Source organism: Hemiscyllium ocellatum, chromosome 5 (assembly GCF_020745735.1).
Source record: "Hemiscyllium ocellatum isolate sHemOce1 chromosome 5, sHemOce1.pat.X.cur, whole genome shotgun sequence".
Taxonomy (NCBI): Eukaryota; Metazoa; Chordata; class Chondrichthyes; order Orectolobiformes; family Hemiscylliidae; genus Hemiscyllium; species Hemiscyllium ocellatum.
Genome location: NC_083405.1, coordinates 131,644,793 through 131,669,087, shown reverse-complemented (window position 1 = coordinate 131,669,087; position 24,295 = coordinate 131,644,793). Strand labels below are relative to the sequence as shown.

The window sequence follows — 24,295 nt, the reverse complement described above, 5'->3', positions numbered from 1 at the left end:
TACTAGACTTGATGGCAATACTCACAGAATGTAATAAACACTCAATGCTGGTACCTTTGAAAAAATGGGGGAGGTGTGGCATGTGAATTCATCCCCTGAGAGTCCTCTGGAAAAGGAGAAAGTGAGGTCTGCAGATGCTGGAGATCAGAGCTGAAAATGTGTTGCTGGAAGAAGGGCTTATGCCCGAAATGTCGAATCTCCTGTTCCTTGGATGCTGCCTGACCTGCTGCGCTTTTCCAGCAACACATTTTCAGTCCTCTGGAAAAGTCAAACACGAGGGCAACGTATCAATGAAAAGTCACTCCCAAAAGTAGAATTGACTGAATCGACAAAGAACTGCACCTCCAATCATGGTTGCTTCCCTGTTGCATTTGTAGCTCACCTGAAGAAACACTGGAAAGAAACTGTCTATTATTAGGGCAGCAGTGAGTAGTGAGAATGTAAATGGCAGCAAGAGTGGGCTTGCTGGATCAAAGGAAGCATGAGTGACCAGTCCAGACAGAGGGATATTAATCTGGAGACACTGGGACCCAAAAGGGGGGAGAGGAGATAGGCAGCAATGCTGGTGATATCGGGGTGAATGAGACTGGTGAGGCTGGATGCTGGGGAATTGAGACTGCCAGGATGTGCACAGCAAAGCTGCTGAGGCCTGACATGCAGGAGGAAGGCACGTGAGGCTGCAAATGGGAGAGGAGGCACTCAAGACTCTAAACTCCAAATAGGAAGAGGAGCTGCAAAGATAGGGAAGATGGACACCAGAGAGGTAGGTTGAGAAGCTATAAGGTTAGACATGAGCTGAAAAGAGGAGAAAGCAATTTGTAAACCTGTCAACAAAGGAATATTTTAACTGCAAACCAGGAATACTTGGAAGTCACTTGCAAATGTATGCAAAGTCTGTTGCTCAAGACTTAAGGAGCTGCTATGTGGAGAAAAACGTTAAAGATACTATTATTATGAACGTTATAACAATTGGAGAGTTTAATACTGGACAGTTCTATCTCACAAAGATTTGCATCTATGTGTTATCACATCTCAAGGTGATGTAAATTACTTGAGGTGCAGTGACTGTTACAGAGACAAACACACAACCATTTTGCATATACTAAGACAATGCTTTTTATGACCTTGGGTCATTCTTAATCAGTACAGTAAATGCAATACATTGGAAATGTAGTCATTGTTATAATGAAGGAAATTTTAATGAGTAAGTGATCTGTTCATTTAAGGATGTATAGGGCTCAGGGGCATAATTTAAAAATTAGTACCAGGTCATTCAGGAATGAAGTTAGGGAAAATTTCTACTCACAAAGGATTATACAAATTTGGAATTCTGTAAACTGTATAAAGTATGTGCCTGTTACTTAAAAAATAAACTTTTGTTAAATTGTACCTGTTATCTTGTGCCAATTAAAATATTGTGGTGTTTAGGAAATTAATGCATCAGTTGTGTGGCTTTTTATGTTTTATGCACCAGTGATAATGTTTGGGGTTATTGATGAATTCTTCAAATCCTACATAACATCAACAGAAATATAGAAGGTATTCTTAGCCCTCAGGTCCTTTTTAAATCTTTTCCTTCTCACCTTAAACCTATGACCTCTACGTTTGGACTCCCTTACCCTGGGAAGAAGACCTTGGTCATTGACCCTATCCTTACTCCTTATGGTTTTATAAACCTCTGTAAGGTCACCTCCCAGTCTCTAATGCTCCATGGAAAAAAGCCCCAGCCTATTCAGCCTCTCTTAATAGCTCAAAACTCCACTCCTGGCAACATCCTTGTAAAACATTTCTGCACCCTCTCAAGTTTAACAACATCCATCCTAGAAGGGTGACAAGAATTTCTCCAAGTATTCCAAAGGTGGCCGCATCAATATCCTGTACAACTACAACATGACATCCCAACTCCTATACTCAATGTTATGACCAGTGAAGTCAATCTCCTGGTTTGTTTTATCAAAACACAACATCTCACATTTATCTAAATTAAACTCCATCTGCTGTTCCCAGGCCCATTCGTCCATCCGAGCAACGTTTTGTTGTATTCTGAGATAATCTCCAGTGTCCACTACCCTACCTATTTTGATGTCATCTGCAAACTTACTAACCATGTCTCCTATATTCACATCCAAATCATTTATTTAATGACAAAAAATAGTTGACCTCGCTCTGATCCATGTGGCACACCATTGGTCACAAGCCTCCATTCCTTAAAACATCCCTCCACCAACACCCTGTTTCCTACCTTCAAATCAATTTTGTATCCAATTAGCTAGCTCCCTCAGATCCCATGTGATCTGATCTTACTAACCAGTCTATAATGAGGAAACTTGTCAAATGCTTTATTGAAGTCTATATAGCTAATGTCTACTGCTCTACCTTCATCAATCTTTGTCACCTCTTCAAAAAATTCAATCATGTTAGTGAGATGTGATTTCCCACACCACAAAGCTATGCTGACTGTCCCTAATCAATCCTTGCCTTTCCAAATGCCTGTAAATCCTGTCCCTTAAAATCTCCTCCAACAACTTAACCACTATTGATGTAAAGCTAACCAGTCTATTGTTCTCTGGCTTTTCCTTACAATTTTTCTTAAATAATGGCCACCACATTAGTCAACCTCTGGTCTACCGGCACCTCACCTTTGGCTATCAGTGAGAAAAATACCTCAGCAAGGGGCCCAGCAATCTCTTACTTAGCTTCCCAGAACATTCTGGGAAACACCTGATCAGGTCCTGAGCATTTATCTGCCTTTGTGCATTTTAAGACCTCCAGCAGCTCCTCTTCTGGACACTTTTCAAGTTATCGCCATTTATTTCACAAACTTCCCTAGCTTCCCTGTCCTTCTGTCTGGTAAATACTGATGGAAAATACTAATTTAGTATATCTCCCATCTCCTGTGGTTCCACTCTAATGAATTAATGAGAATGATAAAGGAGCCCTTAAAAACAAAGTAGCCCTTAAAAAATTCTCACTAAGAACAATTGGGGAAAAAAATTACCTCAATTGGTGGTTGTTGTCATTAAGGATGCAATGCAACACAGGAACAGGCCCTTTGGCCCACTATGCCTCTGATGATTCCTAAAACTTATTTAGATCTGCTACTTATTGCCCCTGCAGTTTCTCCCCGTAGGGTGTTCAAGGTTTGTGAAAGATCACAGAAGCGCTTCACAGGAGGCTCCCAAGCTCTGAGGATGTCACCTAGACAGGGGACGAAACGTCTGTAACACAAATTCCCAGCTCGGCGAACAGAACCACAACAGTTTCTGCCCCTCTATTCACTTCCAATTCATGTGATTATCAAGATATGCCTTAAATGTTGCTAACATGCCTGTTTCCACCACCTCCACTGGCAGTGAATTCCAGGTACCCAGCACCCTCCATGTGAAAAGGTTTCCCTGCACCTCTCCCCTAAATTTTCCCCCTCTCAGCTTGAACCTGTGCCCTCTTGTAGTTGACTGTTTTACCCTGGAAAAACATCTCTGACTATCCACCCAATGTGTGCCTCTTGTAATTTTGTAGACCTCTGTCAGGTTGCTCCTCAGCCTCCATCTTTCCAGTGAAAACAGTCCAAGTTTATCCAACCTCTCATAACTAAAACCCTCCAGGCCAGGAACATTCGGGTGAACTTCCTCTTCACCTTCTCCAAAAGATCAGTGTCCTTCTGCTGGTGCGGTGTCCAAAACTGTATGCACTATTGCAAATATGGCCCAGCTACTTTTGTACAACTGTAACATAATTTGCCAATTTTTATATTCAGTGCCCAGGCAAGCTTGCTGTATGTCTCCTTCAGCACCTTATCCACCTGTGTGCCACTTTCAGGGATCTGTGGACCTGTATATCCAGATCCCCCTGAATATCAAGGGTTCTGCCATTGATTGTATAATTCGCACCTGCATTTGATCTTCCAAAATGCATCACCTCACATTTGTCCAGATTAAACTCCACCTGCCATTTCTCTGTCCAAATATCTATATCCTGTGGTATCCTTTGACAATCCTCTTAATTGTCTGCAATCCACCAGTTTTGGTGTGACCTGCAAACTTACTATACATTTTCCTCCAGATCCATTATATACATTACAAACAACAAAGTCCCAGGACTGATTCCTGCGGAGCACCACTAGTTACTGATCTGCATTCCGAAAAGCACCCTTCCACCACTACTTTCTGTCTTCTATGACCAAGTAAGTTTTGGATCTATTTAGCCAGCTCTCCCCGGATCCCATGGGACTTCACCTTCTGTACCAGCCTTATCAAAAGCCTTACTAAAGTCCATGTAGACATCTACTGCCTTACCCTCATCAATCAATCTTGTCACCTCCACAAAAAATTCAGCCAACCTACATTGCACATTATGCAGTCTTAACATTGACTCCATTTTTTTTCTGCTTGCTTCTAGTTGTGACCATTGTTACCATGCCAACTGTAACAGCAGAGGCCTTTAAAAATATCAGCACAAGCCCAGGCCTGCAAATATGGACCATCGAGGTAAGAATGTCAAGTTTATGTCACAGTTTATGGTAAAATAGGAATGTTGACCCTGTCTTTTGAGAGTCTTGGAGGAATTTAAGTTCAATTAATAAATCTGGATTACACAGTAATTCAAGTGATGTTGACCATGGCAACTATCAACAATTGTCATAAAAATCCACCTGGTTCATAAGGTCCTTTTAGGGAATCTGCTGTCCTTATGCAGTCTCGCCTACATGTGACTGGACCAAAAGCAATAACCTATCGAGGTATTCAGTTCAAGGGCAGTTAGAGATGGACAACAAATGCTGAACTGTCCAGAAGAACTAAAAAATTGTTTATGACATACTGATCACGTGCCAATTATAAATCATCATTAAGATAAAGGTATTCAGGAATGTCGTAAATCAGCTTTTCTGTAATTGTGACTATCTGTATTCCCGTTTCCTTGTAATCATGTCCCCTTATAATCACATCTCTCCATAACTATTTTCTCTGTAGTCACGTTGTCCTGGAGTAGCCCTTCCATCTAGTGACATAGTGAGCACTGCCGGTTGTAATCCTCTTGTCGAGATCCCTAAATGGTTCTCATCCTGCAGCAGATCTTTCCACTATTGATCTTCCCAGAACTGATGACCCTCTGAAGGGTCTCCTCCTGCTGAACTGATCTTCCCCTGTAGGGATTTCCCCCAAAAAGGATATGCCACTATTGGTTTCTCACTCTGTAGGGACCCATGCCTGAAATAGTCTCCATCTAATCCCATAGGCATCTCCATTGAAGAATCTCCCCCAAATTTCTCCCTGTAGGGATCCTGACCTGAAGTATTCTTTCCCTTAAGTGATTTTCCCACAGGTCTACGTGGTCATTCCCTCATATAAATATAATCTCCCTTTAAGGATCTTTCGCTATAGTGATTTCTCCCTATCAAATCTTCCCATGAATTAACCTATCTACAACTGATTTTCTGCTAAAGGATCACCTGCTGATCTCTTCTCTTGATCTCCCATGAAGTGGTCACCTCAAAGGAGATCACCCCTATGGAGACTTACACCTTTCGGGATCTTCCTGTGTAGTGATCACCTCATTAGGACCCCTTCAGAGCACTTCCTCAGTAGGTTTCTATCCCAGAAAGAATAGTCCTCTGTTGGCATTTGCCCTTTTATTGATTTTCTCCTGACGATCTCCTCAAAAATTTATCTATCCCTGTAGAGATCTTCACCTGTTGGTACCATACTCTGACAGGATTTCATCCTGTAGTGGTCACTGTTGCACAGATCTCCTTCTGAAGTGGAAATCTCTACAAGTGGCGACTATACAAGACCTTCTGTGGATCCTTCTGTGTATGGATCTATTTTTGGAGAGATTGTCCCCGATTTCTGCCTATAGGGCTCAGACTTAAGTGGACCTCATATGTTCTGCTGGGGCGAGTCTTCACCATTTCAATTACCTCAAAGTGATCTTCCCCTCTAATGATCTTTCTGAAATTGATTTCCCTGCGATGGAATTTGTACTTGTATTGGTCTTCATTCAGTGATGTCCCCTTGAATAGATCTGTCTTGAACGCATCTTTCGCTTCAGGGAATCCTCCCCATCTCTTGTATGGATTTCCTTTTAATGATGCTGATTTCTCCATGACCATAAGACATAGGAGTGTAAGTAAGGCCATTTGGCCCATCGAGTCCACTCCGCCATTCAATCATGGCTGATGGGCATTTCAACTCTGAAAATGTGTTGCTGGAAAAGCGCAGCAGGTCAGGCAGCATCCAAGGAACAGGAGATTCGACGTTTCGGGCATAAGCCCTTCTTCATTCCTGAAGAAGGCTTTTGCCCGAAACGTCGAATCTCCTGTTCCTTGGATGCTGCCTAACCTGCTGCGCTTTTCCAGCAACACATTTTCAGCTCTGATCTCCAGCATCTGCAGACCTCACTTTCTCCTCGGGCATTTCAACTCCACATACCCGCATTCTCCCCATAGCCCTTAAATTCTTGATGTCACAAGGAATTATCAATTTCTGCCTTGAAAACATTCAGCGTCCCGGCCTCCACTGCACTCTGCGGCAATGAATTCTACAGGCCCACCACTGTCTGGCTGAAGAAATGTCTCCACATTTCTGTTCTGAATTTACCCCCTCTAATTCAAAGGCTGTGTCCACGGGTCCTAGTACCTCGCCTAACGGAAACAATTTGCTAGCTTCCACCCTTTCCAAGCCATGTATTATTTTGTAAGTTTCTATTAGATCTCCCCTTAATCTTCTAAACTCCAATGAATACAATCCCAGGATCCTCAGCCGTTCCTCATATGTTAGACCTACCATTCCAGGGATCATCCGTGTGAATCTCTGCTGGACATGTTCCAGTGCCAGTATGTCCTTCCTGAGGTGTGGGGACCAAAACTGGACACAGTACTCCAAATGGGGCCTAACCAGAGCTTTATAAAGTCTCAGTAGCACAACGGTGCTTTTATATTCCAACCCTCTTGAGATAAATGACAATATTGCATTCGCTTTCTTAATCACGGACCCAAACTGCATGTTTACCTTTAGAGAATCCTCGACTAGCACTCCCAGATCCCTTTGTACTTTGGCTTTACGAATTTTCTCACCGTTTAGAAAGTAGTTCATGCTTGTATTCTTTTTTCCAAAGTGCAAGACCTCGCATTTGCTCACATTGAATTCCATCAGCCATTTCCTGGACCACTCTCCCAAACTGTCTAGATCCTTCTGCAGCCTCCCCACTTCCTCAGTACTACCTGTCTGTCCACCTAACTTTGTATCATCGGCAAACTTCGCTAGAATGCCCCCAGTCCCTTCATCCAGATCATTAATATATAATGTGAACAGCTGCGGCCCCAACACTGAACCCTGCGGGACACCGCTTGTCACCGGCTGCCATTCTGAAAAAGAACCTTTTATCCCAACTCTCTGCCTTCTGTCAGACAGCCAATCCTCAAACCATACCAGTAGCTCACCTCGAACACGATGGGCCCTCATCTTGCTCAGCAGCCTCCCGTGTAGCACCTTATCAAAGGCCTTTTGGAAGTCTAGATAGACCACATCCACTGGGTTTTCCCTGGTCTAACCTACTTGTCACCTCTTCAAAGAATTCCAACAGGTTTGTCAGGCACGACCTCTCCTTATTAAATCCACGTTGACTTGTTCCAATCCGACCCTGCTCTTCCAAGAATTTAGAAACCTCATCCTTAATGATGGATTCCAGAATTTTACCAACAACCGAAGTTAGGCTAATTGGCCTATAATTTTCCATCTTTTGTCTTGATCCTTTCTTGAACAAGGGGGTTACAACAGCGATCTTCCAATCATCCAGGACTTTCCCTGACTCCAGTGACTTTTGAAAGATCTCAACCAACGCCTCCGCTATTTCCTCAGCCACCTCAGAACTCTAGGATGTAGCCCATCGGGGCCAGGAGATTTATCAATTTTAAGACTGTTTAGCTTTTCTAGCACTTTCTGTTTGTAATGGCAACCATACTCAACTCAGTCCCCTGACTCCCTTTAATTCTTGGGATATTACTCATGTCTTCCACTGGGAAGACTACGCAAAGTACTTGTTAAATTCTCCTGCTATTTCCTTATCTCCCATCACTAGGCTTCCAGCATCAGTTTGAAGTGCCCCAATGTCTACTTTTGCCTGTAGTTTGTTTCTTATGTGTTGAAAGAAATTTTTACTATTATTTCTAATATTACTGGCTAGCCTACCTTCATATTTGATCCTCTCCTTCCTTATTTCTCTCTTTGTTATCCTCTGTTTGTTTTTGTAGCCTTCCCAATCTTCTGATGACATGACAAGTGAGGTATAATATTAGGTCTCATTTAGAGTCCTAGAGATGTACAGCATGGAAACAGATCCTTCGATCCAATTCGTCCATTCTCACCCGATATCCTAAATTAATCTAGTCCCATGTGGCCCATATCCCTCTTAAACTCTTCCTATTCATGTTCCCATCTAGATGCTTTTTAAATGTTGCAATTAGATTAGATTACTTACAGTGTGGAAACAGGCCCTTCGGCCCAACAAGTCCACACTGACCCGCCGAAGCGCAACCCACCCATACCCCCACATTTACCCCTTACCTAACACTATGGGCAATTTAGCATGGCCAATTCACCTGACCCGCACATCTTTGGACTGTGGGAGGAAACCGGAACACCCAGAGGAAACCCACGCAGACACGGGGAGAACGTGCAAACTCCACACAGTCAGTCGCCTGAGTTGGGAATTGAACCCGGGTCTCAGGCGCTGTGAGGCAGCAGTGCTAACCACTGTGCCACCGTGCCGCCCAAAATATACTGACCTTCACCACTACTTCTGTATATCTCATGCCATACATTCACCGCCCTCTGTGTGAAAAGGTTACCTCTTAGGTCCCTTTTAAACGTTACCCCTCACTCTAAACCTATGTCCTTTGGATCTGGACTCTCCCACCCCAGGGAAAAAGCCTTATCTATTTACCCTATCCACGCCCTTCATGATTTTATAAACATCTATAAAGGTCACCCCTCAACCTCTGACATTCCAGGGAAAACAGCCTCAATCTATTCGGACTCTGCCTATAGCTGAACTCCAGTAACATCTTTGTAAATGTTTTCTGAGCCCTTTCAAATTTCGCAACAGCCTTCCGATATGAGGTTCTTACTTTCTTGTGAATTTTTTGCAGAAAATGGAGGTGGTCCCTGTCCCTCTAAAGGCTTATGGGAGTTTTTTTGAAGGCGATTGTTACCTGATACTGTTTGTAAGTATGAGGAGGAGAACTTGCATGAAAGCTTGTTTTATTAACGTTTTAATAAGCAATAAGACCTGTACTCCTGTCACCCTTTCTAACTTACTGCATGTACCTCAGTCTGGACTAGTTGAAGATTATCCATAACCCAAATCTATTGGAGGAGGGATTGAGCTAGAAAAGGACACATGAGGGAAAAAAAATTTTGAAAAATTGAATTTTTGTTAACTTTTTAATATATTTTTCCTGCTGAGCAACATCAGCACTGGCTACCCGGAGGCCTGTGTTTTCAGGGTCACTATCCAGACACCCTGCAGGCATCCTGTGAATTAAAGCTGCCAACACCCACCCTATCATAGTGCTGGCCTCATATAGTCAAATAGTTATCATTGACAATGACTTACGATGACCAAGACCAACGTATTGTTGAGATGTTTTTGAGTCCACACCTGGTACGTTGTGGAATCAACTAAAAGAAAGTGAGGACTGGAGATCAGAGTCGAGAATGTGATGCTGGAAAAGCACAGCAGGCCGGGCGGCTTCCGAGGATCAGGAGAATCGATCTTTCATGCGGAAGCCCTTCATCAGGAATGAAGCTTGTGGGCCAGGAGGGTTGAGAGTTAAATGGGAGGTGAGCGGGGCTGTGAGGAAGGTTGCTGAGAATGCAGTAGGTAGATAAAGGTGATAGGTCGAAGCAGAGGGTGGAGCGGACAAATGAGAAAGACGATGGACAGCTCAAGAGGGCAATGCCGAATTGGAGGCTTGGGACTGGGATAAGGTGGGCACCACCATCTTGACCTTTCTGTCGTCTTTCCCATCTATCTGCTCCACCCTCCTCTCTGACCTATAACCGTCTCCCCCACCTTCATCTACCTACAGCATTTCCCCCCAGCCTCACCACCCTCCCGTTTATCTCTCAGCAACCCCCACACCCCTGCCCACAAGCTTAATTCCTGATGAAGAACTTAGGCTCGAAACATTGATTCTCCTGCTCCTCAGATGCTGCCTGACCTGTTGTACCTTTCCAGCACCACACTCTTGAACCTGGTATATTGTGTCCAGTTTTGGTCTCCTTTCTTGAGGTGGTGCTGGCAGTAGTTCAGAGAAGATTCACCAGATTGAGTCCAGGGATGAAAGGATTGTTGTGTTAGGAGAGATTGAATATCTTGGGCTTGTACTCATGGTAGTTCAGAAAAATGATGGGGGATCTGATGGAGGTATATGAAATGCTGAAGGCAATTGATAAGGTGGACGTTGAACAGATGTTCCCCTTGTGGGACAGTCTCGAACAAGAGGTCAGAGATAATGAGTGAGAGGACGTAGGTTCAGAACTGAAATGAAGAGAAGCTACTTCTCTCAGACAGTTGTGAATCTGTTGAACTCAATGCCCCAGAGTGCAGTGGAGGCAGAATCAATCCACAGATTCAAGAAAGAAATAGATAGGTTTCTGATGAAAAGCAGGATAAAGGGCTATGGGAGTAGGCAGGAAAGTGGAGCTGAGACCAGGATAAGATCAACCATGATCATGTTAAATTGCGAAGTGAGTTCAAAGGACTGAATTGCCTATGCCTGCTCCTAATTCCAATGTTCCTAACACACACTTCAGGTTATACAATTGAGTGTTGAATGTTAACAAAATTTAATATTTTTGTTTATACTTTTCTTTCATGGATGAAGGTGTTGCTGCTAAGGCCAGCATTAGTTACCCATCCCCAGTTGTCCTTGGGAAGGTGGTAGTGAGTTGTCGTCTTGAACCACTTCAGTCCCTGAGGTGTAGTTAGACCTAGAATGCCATTGGGGTGGGAGTTCTGGGATTTTGACCCAGCAATAGTGCAGGAGCAATGATGTATTTCCAAGTCAGTGTGTGATTGGAGAAGAACTTGTAGGTGATGATGTAGGTGATGCTACTACCTGTAATTAGTCTGGCTCATCTTTCAATATTTGTTATTAATATTCATTCTTGGGGTATGGGTGTTGGGATGTGACATACTTAGTATATCCAACAGTGAAACAGTCCATTCAGCCCAACTGGTCCATGCTGGTATTTATACTCCATATGAGCTTCAAGATGGATTCCCTCTTTTCCTTTCTCTCTTATCTTTGGGGCAGCATGATGGCTCAGTGGTTAGCACTGCTGCCTCACAGCGCCAGGGACCCAGGTTCGATTCCAGCCTCAGGCAACTGTCTGGGTGGAGTTTGCGTGGGTTTTCTCTGGATGCTCCAGTTTCCTCAGTTCAAAGATGTGCAGGTTAGATGGATTGGACATGTTAAATTGCCCATAATGCCCAAAGATATGCAGGCTAGGTTGATTAGCCATTGGAAATGCACAGTTACAGGGATAGCTTAGGGGCTAGATCTGGGTGGGATGCTCTTTGAAGGGTCATTTGGATTCAGTGGGCGAAATGGCCTGTCTCCACACTGTAGGGACTGCATGATTAATCTGCAGGCTCCTATAATATTGGCTTCTTCCCTGTATGCACCTCCAGCTTCAAGAATCCATCCCCTGGCTAATAATTGGCCAATTGACTGACTGTATGGGAGCCATGAGTGACCCTTATTGGAACTCAAAATCAAAGTCCTGAACCAAAAATTCCTGACGACTATCCCTGCAACCACCTTCTCCTCGACAACCCTTTACAATCCTTGTGTTCCTTAAATACTGGCCTCTTGCCTGACCCTGATTTCCGAAGTTCCCCAGTTGACAGTTTCCCAAATACTCTAAATCTCTTAATTTCTCTACCTCTCTTATCTAAGATCAAACCTTTCTTTTGACCTGTCCTAATATCTGCTTATATGGGCCCTGCATGCAATTCTCTGATTATATTCATCTAAAGTTCTTTAAGATTTTTTTCCACATTAAATGTGCTATATAAATGCCTGCTGTTGAAAGAAAAGAAGAATTAACCTAGTTATTTGTCTGTAGATTCGTGAGACAGAGAGAGGGACGTCCAAAGCCCTCCATTACTGGATTGGGAAGGAGTCAACCCAGGATGAACAAGGAGCTGCCGCAATGTACACCACTCAACTGGATGATCACCTCGGCGGAGAACCTACCCAGTACCGGGAAACACAGGGTTATGAGTCTCCAGAGTTCAAAAGTTACTTCAAGAATGGTATCGTGTGAGTAAAATTGCCAAAAGCTTGCCCTTTGACCTTCTGTTTTTTCCTTCAATTGCATTCTTCAAATAGCACAACATGAGGCCTCTCAGCCTATCTTTTTGCTGATTGTACAATAATCAATCAGAATGTAAATTGTGAGAAGGACACAAAGAGGTCACATAGAGGTTAGATAGATCGTGTGAGTGGGCGTATGGCATATTATATGGGAAAATGGGAGATTATTCATTCTGGTGGTAAGAATGTATTTTAAAAGGCATAAAACAACTGCAAGAAACTGTGTGTACTTGTATAAGGAACACAAAAGTTGGCATTCAGGTCCCGCAAGCTATTGGGAAAGCAAATGATTTATAAGCCTTTATTGCAAGGGACTTAGAGTACTGGAATTTGGAGACATTGCTTCAATTGCCAAGGGCAATGGAGAAACAACATCTGGAATGCTGTGTGCAGATTTGGTCTCAACACTTAAGGGAGGAAGTAATTGTAATAAGGGGAGTATAATGAAAGTTCACTAGATTTGCCCTAACATAAAAGGGATGCCTTAAAGTCACTCTCTTTATCCAAGCTTTTGACCCTAAACTTTCTTTAGTTGGATGTCAGTTTTTGTTTTAATCATCCTTGTATGGTCATTTGTGGCATTTTACAATGTATAAATTGTTAGCATTAATGTTTGCCATTCAGTGTTTTGTTTCTTTGAGGTGAATATGGCCAATCCATGGGAGCCATCATGTCCAAATAGAAATGGCAAATGTGGATGGGAATGGCAAGGGATAAAAGCTGATTAATGGCAACCAAATCTGCACAATGACTGCTGAGCTGCTAACAGTAGGCTGCAGTAACCATGGTAGTGTTGTGATCATTACAGATACAAGAAAGGAGGCGTAGCCTCTGGCTTCAAACACGTAGAGACGAATGTGTATAACATCAAGCGGCTACTCCATGTCAAGGGGAAGAAGAACGTAACTGCGTCAGAGGTAAGCTATGACTATTATTAGGACAATTGGGCACGTTAAAGGGCACCAAAATAGAAAACAAGCTGTTGACGAAATGAGTATCCCTTGCCAAGATTATTACATTGAGTCATGAGAAGCTGCACTATGGCACATTGTTGTCCAGTAGCATTCCCTTTTAAGCCTTTCCAAGATTCTTCACATGGCGATCAGCATCAGCAGTCATACTGTTGCTTCCATGCTTACATGGACCTCAAATGCCCTTGCAACCAGGAAGAAAATTAGAGGGAACAATGCTGTCAAGTCACCATCTTTGAAAGTGATGTGGGGATTACTGGCTGAAGAAGCATTTATTGCCCATCCCTAATTGTCCTGGAGAAGGTGTTCAAGTTCTGCCTTCTTCAACCGTTCTAGTCCTTTGAGGTGCAGGAACACTCACACTATTGAAAGGAAGGGCATTCTGGGATTTTAGCCAAATGACAGTGAAAGAGTGTCAATGCAGTCCCTAGTCAGGATGGTAGGTTGCTTGGAGGAAAGTTTGGCATGTTGTGTATCTGCTGTCCTTGTCCTTCTAAGTGGTAAAGGTAGTAATCTTGGAAGGTGCTGTCTGAGGAAGTTTGTTGAATTACTGCAGTGCATCTTGTAGATGGTATTGCTACCTTGGTGAGTCAGTGATGAAGGGAATGAACATTGGATGTAGTGCCGATCAAGCAGGCTGCTTTGTCCTGGATGGTGTCAAGCTTCTTGAGATTATTACTGATATTGATGGAGGGATAAATATTGGCCAGCACAGCAGTCACCCCTGCTGTTCTTCAAACAGTGCCATGGGATTTATTACATCCATCCAATTTGACAGACAGACCCTTGGTTTAGTATCTAATTCAAAAGATGGTACCAACTTACTCAATATCACGCTGTCTTGGGTTCATTCACAACATTCTGACTCCAAGGTCAGAGCACTAGGCAAGAGCACTGACATCCACAATATAGATGTACAAAATATAAACCTATATAGTGTAAATTTGGAGCAATACAACAACACTGCAGCATCACAGACAATCAAGGCTGAAATGCAGGAATTGTATTTCCATGAGGAGAGGCTATGCTCAGGAAAGCAAGAAAAATGCACACCACGTATTTTCTGAAATGTTCATAAGATTCATACATGAAATATTAAGAATTTGTTTGTTTTGTTTCAATTCAGGTGGAAGTATCCTGGAACAGTTTCAACTCTGGCGATGTTTTCCTCTTGGATTTGGGAAAGGTCATTGTCCAGTGGAATGCGCCACGTAGTAATAGGACTGAGAGGTTGAAGGTCAGTTAGAGCACAGTGATGAAACGGAAACACCTTTCTCTTTGATGAATGTAGACTGCAAAGGGGGAGAAATAAATGGGGCAGGAGTAGCTATTCAGCCCCTCAAGCGTGTTCCACCATTCCATAAAATCATGGTTTTCTTGCACTATTGCCAAAACATTAATTCCTTTAGTGCCAAAAAAATTCTATCAGTCTCAACCTCTCAGCCACTGAGCATTGGGTAGACAATTCCAAAGTTGTGCAAGCATGTGAGTGAAGAAATCCCTCCTGATCTCAATCTTAAATCGCCTACATCTGATACTGAGGTTGTTAATACGTTCTAAATTCCATACCAGTATCCTCACAGTATCTACCCTGTCAACCATTGTTGTCAAGGATTTAGAAGAAATTTACTGGATGAGGGATTACAGAAGAGGTGGAACTGTTCACCTTAGAATATAGAACATGGAACATAGTAAAATACAGCACAGAACAGGTCCTTCAGCCCACAATGTTGTGCTGAGGATTACCCTAATGTAAAATATAATAACCTAACCCACGCACCCCTCAATTCCCTGCTGTCCTTTGCATGCCCAGCAGTCGCTTAAATGTCCCTAATGACTCTGCTTCCACCACCACCGCTGGCAACGTATTCCATGCATTCACAACTCTCTGTGTAAAGAACCTATCTCTGAAGACCCCTCTATACCTTTCTCCTAATATCTTAAAACTATGACCCCTCATGCCAGTCAATCCTGCCCTGGGGAAAAGTTTCTGGCTATTGACTCTATCCGTGCCTCTCATTATCTTGTATTCCTCTCTTGCTCCTTCTCTCCAGAGAGAAGAGTCCGAGCTTAGTCAACCTCTCTTCATAAGGCAAGCCCTCCAGTTCAGGCAGCATCCTGGTAAACCTTCTTTGCACCCTCTCCAAAGCCTCTGTATCTTTCCTATAGTAGGGCAACCAGAACTGGACACAATATTCCAAGTGTGGTCTTACCAGGGTCTTGTAGAACTGCAGCAAAACCTCACGGCTCTTAAACTCGATCCTCCTGTTAATAAAAGCCAAAACGCCATATGCTTTCTTAACAACACTATCCACTTGGGTGGCAATTTTGAGGCATCTGTGTACTTGAATACCCAGGTCCCTCTGTTCCTCCACACTGCCAAAAATCCTGTCTTTCATCCTATATTTAGCATTCGAGTTCGACCTTCCAAACTGCATCACTTCACATTTATCCAGGTTGAACTCCATCTGCCATTGGCTCTCTAGAGCCAAGAAACCTGAGGGGATATGATAGAGATATATAAAACCTATGAAAAGTTTAAATCAAATAAATAGAAAATGTTTCAAGTGACTGCTTCATAAATATTTTGGGATAAGAAAGAGGCAACATGAGGGAAAAAAACTTACACAAAGCATTGTTTGAATTTGGAATGTACTCCCTCCTGGATGTTGAGGCATATAGTTTCAAATTAGTGTTCAAAAAGAAATTTGGATAAATATTTGACTGAAAGAAAGAGAAAGATTAGGTGTGTTGGAAGATGGTAGGATTGACTGGAGTACTCTTCAAAAGAATTAGCACTGACTCGATTAGCTGATGATCCTCCTCCTGTGCCGTATTAATCAATTCTAGCAGACAGAAGCTGTTTGAGGGTTTATGTAGGGTAAGGGTGCCCCTCATCCACTGAGAGCCCTTTACCAGGTACTAGCTGTGCTCCCAAGCTGTACTCAATTGGTCAAGTTTTACTTCATATTCCAAAATGGATTCCCAGCTACTTTAAGGCATCTGCTTTATCTGCTGCCTGTAGGGTGACCTGAGTGATTGCCTGTCAAGGTGCACCAGTCCCTGGTGATGACCGGCCTAAATGATGGTTATAAAACTTGGAGGGCACCTTCAAGCTCCTTGAGCTTGTTCCGCTATTCAATTAAACTAATCTTAGTTCGTCGCCCCATCTCCATTCTGTAATTCCTACTGTACTTGAGACAAAACTCTGTCAGCCACAGTTTGAAAATTTAATTCATCCACAGTGTCAGCAGCATATCCTGAGAGTGTTGCACAATTCTAGAATCCTTGGTCTGAAAATGTGTGACCTATCGAGTTCTAATATTAAGTTATGTCCTTGTTCTGGAGTCTCACCAATAACTCAATGGACTAGCAAATCCTATGTTAACCATCTCAACTGAATTTCTTTATTCTTTTCTGGGAATTTTTGGCACTTGTGCCAAAGCCAACATTTTATTATCCGTCTCTAAATGTCCTTGAACTGAGTGACTTGCTTGGCTATTTCAGAGGGCAGTTAAGAATCAGCCACATTGCTGTAAATCTGGCAGTCAGGAGGCAATGGTGGTATTGTGGCAATGTCACTGGACGAATAACTCAGAGGCCCAGGCTAATGCTCTGGGGACACAGATTTAGATTCCATAATTTACTGTAGTGGGATTTGGTGGTGCATTAGCCTGAGCACCTAGATTGATAGCCCAGTAATATTGTCACCACACAACCATCTCCTCTAGATAATCCCTTATTGGTCAGTTCAGAATGGCACATGAGCCTAGTCTTTGCAACTTGGCCTCCATGTTTAATCCATTTATCTGTTTCACAGATTTGATAGAATCGATGCTGAGAATGAAAGCTAATTCTGTGAATGCTGGAAATCTCAATTAAAAACAGAAAGTGCTGGAGAAACTCAGCAGGTGTAGCAAAAACAGAGTTAATGTTTTGGGTTTAGTATTCCGAGTCTTACTCAGACAAGGAGAAGTGTCTTGATTCAGTGATCTGGGAATCTTTGAATTCTCTACTGCAGAGAGCTGTGGAGGCCTAGTCATTATTAGTTAATAGATTTCTGGGAATTAAGGGGTATGGAGACGGTGCATGAATGGGGATGGAGGTAGATGATCATCCATGATCTTATTGAATGGTACAGCAGACTCAAAGGGCTGAATGGCATACTCTCGCTCCTGCTCTTATTTTCTTCACCATTTGCAGGTTTCTTAACAGGCTTGTCCCAAATTCACGGTTACAGTCTTTCAGACAAGTAGATGCACTAATACTAAGACTTTGACAAAGGCTCTCTCTTACACTGTCAGGCCCTGTTGCTTGCCCAAAATATCAGAGATGCAGAGCGTGGAGGACGAGCTCAGATTGGCATCATCGATGGAGACAAGGAAGATCAATATCCCGAGCTGAAAAAGATAATGACGGCCGTACTTGGAGAACGGAGAGGGGAGTTGAAGGATCCTGCCCCTGATGAGAGGGCTGACCAGCTCCAGAAAGCCAATATCAGGCTTTACCAGTAAGTTACTGCATTTGTAAGCCAGTAAGTTCAGGAATAATTAGCTAAAGGGACCAAAGCGCAACTACTTAACCAGCCACTATCCTGTGAGTTCAGATGGACATTAAGACTGTCAAGGCTGGGACCTAAATATCCAAGATTATGTATCCTGTCAATAGGACAGGCAGATGGGCAGAGGGCATGGGGTTGTCCTGTGGCTAAGAAATGAAACTAAATTGATAACAAGAAATGATATACAGTCAGAAGGCATAGATCTGTATTGATAGAGTTGAGAAACTGAAAAGGAAAGAAGACCTTGATGGCGGTTGTGCATTGGCCTCGCAGCAGCAGTCAGGAAATTGGGAAAGAAATTAATCAAAATATAGAAAAGACATGTAAGAAAGACCCGATTACAATAATCACAGGGGACTTCGATCTGCAGGTGAACTGGGAAAATCAGGATTGTAGTGGATCCCAAGAAAAGGAATTTGTGGAATGTCTACGGGGTGGTTATATGAAGCAGCTTGTGGTAGACCCCACTAAGGAACAGACAGTTCAGGATTTGGCGATGTATCATGAGGTAAACTTGATTAGGGAGTTGAAGGTGAAGGAATCCCTTAGGGACAATGACCATAATATGATAGAATTCTCCCTACAGTTTGATAGGGAGAAGCTGGAATCAGATGTAACAGTATTACAATTGAGTAAATGTAACTAGAAAGATATGAGGGAGGAACTGGCCAGAGTTGATTGGAAGGGGAGTGTAGCAGGGAAGGCAATGGAGCAGCAATGGCAGAAGTTTCTGGGGATATTTTGGGAGGAACAGCACAAATTTATCTCAAGGAAAATGAATATATCAAGGGGGAGACCGAAGCAATCATGACTGACGAGAAGTCAGGTACAGCATGAAAGCAAAAGAAAATGCGAGCAATATGGTGTCTCAGTGGGAAGCCTTTAAAAATCAGCAGAGCACAACTGAAAAAGAAACAATAATGGAGGAGATGAAGGAAATACAAGGGTAAGCTAGCTAGCAATTTAAAAGGAGATTGCACAAGTGTTTAAATATCTAAAAGGTAAGAGAAAGGCAGAGTGGACATAGGACTACTGGAAAATGAGACTGGGGAACAAAGAAATGACACAGGAACTGAATGGGTATTTTAAATCAGTCTTCATGTGGAAGGCACCAGCAACATACCAGAACTTCAAGAGAGTCAGGGAACAGAGGTGAGTGTAGTGGCCATCAGTAAGAAGAATGTGCTGTGGAAGCTGAGAGGTCTAAAGGTGGATAAATCACCCGGAATAGGTGGACTATGCCCCAGAGTCATGAAGAATGTAGCTGAGAAGATTATAGAGGTATTGATGATGATCTTTCAAGAATCATTGGAGTCCAGGGGGGTGCCAGAGGACTGGAAAATGGATAATGTAACACCCCTGTTAAAAGGGAGGGAGGCAAAAGACAGGAAATTAAAGGCAGGTTAGCCTCATCTCAGTTGTTGGTAGGTTTTTGGGTCCATTATTAAGGATGAGATTGCAGAGTACTTGGTAGTGGTAAAATAGGGCCAAATCAGCATGACTTTGTCAGGGGAAGGCCATGCTTGACAAATGTGCTAGAATTATTTGAGGGGGTTATGAGCAGTTTAGTCAGTGTGTATGAACTATTGGATTTTCAGAAGGCCTCTGACAAGATGCTGCACTGGAGGCTGCTAAATAAGATAAGAACCCATGTTAGAGGCAAGGTACTGGCATGGATAGAGGACTGGCTGACTGGAAGAAGGCAAAGAGTGGATATAAAGGTGTCTTTGTCAGGATGGCAGCCAGTGATTAGTATGTCAGTGTTGGAACCACAAGTATTCACATTATACGTTAATGATCTGGATGAAGGAACTGAGGGCATTGTTGCGAAGTTTGCAGATGACGCAAAGGTAAGTGGAGGGACAGGTAGTATTCAGGAAGCTGGATGGCTGTAGGACTTGGATGGGCTAGGAGAACAGGGTCAACAAGTGGCAGATATAATAGAGTGTGGGAAAGTGTAAGGTTATGCACTTCGGTAGGAAGAATAGAGCATAATGTATTTTCTAAATGTGAAAGGCTTCAGAAATCTGAAGCAAAAAGGGACTTAGGAGTCCGGGTTCAAGATTCTCTTAAGGTTAACATGAGGTTTAATTGGCAGTTGGGAAGGCAAATGCAATGTTAGCATTCATTTCAAGACTGCTAGAATACAATAACAAGGATGTACTGCTAAGGCTATATAAGGCTCTGGGTAGACTGCATTTGTAATATTGTGAGAGGTTTTGGGTCCCATTTCTAAGGAAGGATGTTCTGGCATTGGAGGGCGTTCAGAGGAGATTTACAAGAATGATCCCAAGGATCAAGGCCTTGTCATATGAGGAGCAGTTGAGGACTTAGGGTCAATACTCAATGGAGTTTAGAAAGATGAGGGGGGATCTGAATAATACATACAGAATAACTGAGAGGCCTGAATAGAGTGGATGTGAAGATGATGCTTCCACTCGTAGGAGAGGCCAGGACCCAAGGGCACAGCCTCAGCGTGAAGCAACACCCCTGTAGAACTGAGATGAGGAGGAATCTCTTCACCCACAGAGTAGTGAATCTATGGAACTCATTGCCACAGACAGCTATGGAGGCCAAGTCGTTGAGAGTATTTATGACAGAAATAGATGGATACGTTCTTGATTAGTAGGGGGATCAAGGGTTATGGGGAGAAGGCAGAGAATGAGGTTGAGAAACATTATCAGCCATGGTCAAATGATGGAGCAGACTTGATGGGCCAAATGGCCTAATTCTGCTCCTATATCTTTATGGTTTCCCTTAGAAAAGACTTCAGAGTCCAGACAAAGTAGCTAGGGAGAAACTGTTCCCTCACAGAGATTTGAGAATGAGAGAGGGCACAGATTTAGAGTGATTGATAAAAGAAAAAAGGTGACATGAGGAAAACCTTTCTCGTGCTACAATTGGTTTGGTCTGGCATTCACTGACTGAAAGTGTGGTGGAGACAGAATTGGACTGTTATCTGAAATGGAAGAATGCAAGTTTATGGAAAGAGCTCAGGGGCATGTCCCTAAATAAATTGGTTTTTGAGAGAAGAGAATTGTTGCAGATTCAAGAGGCTGAATGGCAGCCTTCCTCACTATAACAATTCTGTGGTGACTAATTAATCCCAATGAAACTATGACAGGCTCTGAAATAGATTTGGAATTGGGTGTGGCAATATAATTATTGCATTATGTGAATCTGAAGCCTGAATTAATGATCTGGACATGTCATTTAAAATCTTACCAGGCAGCTGGAGAATTTACATTTGGTTATGAATTCTAAACAAGGAAGCAGAGTAAGGTACGCCACCCTCTGAGCCTGCTCCGCCACTCAGTAAGATCACACCTGATCTGATTTTAACCTCAACTCTATATTCCTGCATATCCCAGATAATGTTTCAATGCTGGGTAATCAATAATCTAATAACCAAGTAAATCTAATCAAGTAAATCTGGTAATTAAAAACTGGCTCAGTAATAGTAACGATAGAAATGTTGTATTGTTATAAAACCTCAGCAGGTCAGGCAGCATCCAAGGAACAGGAAATTCGACATTTCGGGCACAAGCCCTTCATCAGAAATGTGCCCGAAATATCGAATTTCCTGTTCCTTGGATGCTGCCTGACCTGCTGCGCTTTAACCAGCAACACATTTTCAGCTCTGATCTCCAGCATCTGCAGACCTCACTTTTTACTTGTTATAAAACCTCAACTGATTCACTGATTGCTTGGCCCCTTTGTTTCATCGATAGCTGCAGATGAAATGTCGGAAGACTGGAGGTTGGCTAACTTGGTGCCACTATCTAAGAAAGGTGGAAAGGGAATGTGAGGGAACAATGGACTGGGGCGCATGATATCGGTAGTGGGCAAATTGTTGGAGGGGATCTTGAGGGAAAGGATTTACATGTATTTGAAAAGACTAGTACTGATTAGGGATAGATGAAAATGAGGACTGCAGATGCTGGAGATCAGAGTCAAGATTAGAGAATTCCTGATGAAGGGCTTCTGCCCGAAATGTCAATTTTCCTCAGATGCTGCCTGACCTGCTGTGCATTTCCAACACTACTCTAATCTTGACTCTGATTAAGGATAGTCAACATCACTTTGTGGATGGAAAATGGTGTCTCATGAACCTGATTGAATTTTCTGAAGAAGTAACAAAGAGGATTGGTGAGGGCAGAGCAATGGACAGGATCTTTATGGACTTCAGAAAGGTGTTTGATAAGGTTCCTCATGGTAGACTGGTTAGCAAGGTTAGATCACACAGAATTGAGGGAGAACTAGCTATTTGGATACAGAACTGGCTCGAAGGTAGAGGATAGAGGTGGGGAGTTGCTTTTCAGACTTAGAGACCTGTGACCAGTGGCGTGCCATGTGCTCCCACTGCTTTTCGTCATTTATATAAATGATTTGGATGTGAACATAGGAGGTATGCTTAATAAGTTTGCACATGACACCAAAAGTGGAGGTGTAGTGAACAGCAAAGAAGATTATCTCAGAGTGCAACGGGATCTTGATCAGATGGACTAATGGGCTGAGGCGTGGCAGATGGAGTTTAATTCAGACAAATGTGAGGTGCTGCACTTTGGAAATACAAATCAGGGCAGGACTTATACACTTATTGGTAAGGTCCTGGGGAGTATTGCTGAGCAAACAGACCTTGAATGCTGGTTCATAGTTCCTTGAAAGTAGAGTTGCAGGTAGACAGGATAATGAAGAAAGCGTTTGGTATGCTTTCCTTCATTGGTCAGTGCATTGAGCATAGACGTTGGCAGGTCATGTTGTGGCTGTACAGCACATTGGTTAGGCCACATTTGGATCATTGCATGCAATTCTGGTCACCCTTCTGGTAGGAACGATGTTGTGAAACTTGAACGGGTTCAGAAAAGATTTACAAGGATGTTGCCAGGATTGGAGAGTTTGAGCTAAAGCAAGAGGCTGAATAGACCATATTATTGACTGCATGACTGCAGACTGGGGCTGTTTTACCTGGAGCGTCAGAGGCTGAGGGATAACCTTGTAAAGCTTTATAAAATCATAAGGGTAAATAGACAAGGTGTTTTCCCTGGGGTGGGAGAGTCCAAAAATAGAGAGCATAGGTTCGAGGTGAGAGGAGGAACATTTAAAAGGGATCTAAGAGGCTATTTTTTCACACAGAGGGTTGTGCACGTATGGAATGAGCTGCCAGAGGATGTGGTGGAGGCTGGTACAATTGCAACATTTAAAAGGCATCTGGATGGGTATATGAAGAGCAAGAGTTTAGAGGGATATGGACCAAATGCTGGCAAATGAGAAAAGATTTATTTAGGCTATCTGATCAGTATTGACAAGTTGGACCAAAGGGTCTGTTTTTGTGCTGTATATCTGTATGACTCCAATGACCTTTATTGAAGGAAATCTGATGTCCTCTACTGCCCTGTGAAATGGCCTTGCAAGGCTCTAAGGCGGCTGACCACCACCTTCTAAAGAGCAATTAGCATTGTGTAGTAAATGCTGGCCAAGCCAGCAATGTCAGAAGAGAAAAATTCTCAATTTTGGAGATTTTAGTGAGTGTGAGTCAACTTGTTCCTCTCAAGGATTCTACAAACCACATGTCACATCTCAAATCAGTTTTTAACTCAGAAAAGCTTGAATTTATTTTACACCTTAACACTCCTCAGAACGTCTAATCTTGTTTTACAGTCAATTAATTGTTTTTCTTTTGAGTACACTCATTGTAAAGTAGAAAATGCACCATCATTCCACAAAGCAAGATCCAGAAAGAGGAGTGAGATATTTGATTGGATGTGGGTGTCGCTGGCGAGGCTACAGTTTGTTGCCAATTCCTCATTCCCCTGAATTGAGTGGCTTACCTGGACCATTTTAGAAGGCAGTTAAGGGCCAGCTTCATTGCTGTGGATCTAGAGTCACATGTAGGTCAGATGAAATAAAGATGCCGGATTTCCTTCCCCAGAGGACAGTATCGCTGAGGCTAAATATTAATTCCAGATTTTTAATTAGTTGAACTTAAATTCCACCAGCTGCTGTGGTGGGATTTGAAACTTTGCTTCCAGATAATTAGAATGGGCCTCAAGATTACTCTACCAATGATGTTACCACTATGCCATCATCTCCCAAGCTACTGGATATCTGTTCTGTTAGTGAGTTCGGTTGAGGGGCAGATAATGTCCAGGACATGGGGAGTGATAGATCTCTGCTTTTCTTCTTTGGAATAGCAGTTATAGAATGTTTCACATCCACCTGAATACGCAACATGACTTAGGATTTAACGTCTCATCTGAAAGGCAGCATCTCTGATACTGCAGTACTGGCTTGGTACTTCACTGAAGTTTTGGCCTAGATATTCGTGCTCAGGTTTCCAGAGTACTACATGTACCTACTGACTCAGAGGTGAGAGCAGAA

At 42.8% G+C, this 24,295-nt stretch overlaps 1 protein-coding gene across 1 annotated transcript in view; it reads left to right on the top strand.

The window, feature by feature from the left end:
• Window positions 1-24,295, top strand: part of vill (villin-like) — a 107,351-nt gene that overhangs the window by 40,721 nt on the left and 42,335 nt on the right. Inside the window, exons 2-7 of the mRNA XM_060825206.1 lie at window positions 4,399-4,487; window positions 9,146-9,220; window positions 12,132-12,328; window positions 13,191-13,299; window positions 14,480-14,590; window positions 17,658-17,863. Of these exons, the coding sequence (XP_060681189.1) occupies window positions 4,416-4,487; window positions 9,146-9,220; window positions 12,132-12,328; window positions 13,191-13,299; window positions 14,480-14,590; window positions 17,658-17,863 (770 nt within the window). The 5' untranslated portion in view covers window positions 4,399-4,415. The remainder of the gene's footprint in view (window positions 1-4,398; window positions 4,488-9,145; window positions 9,221-12,131; window positions 12,329-13,190; window positions 13,300-14,479; window positions 14,591-17,657; window positions 17,864-24,295) is intronic.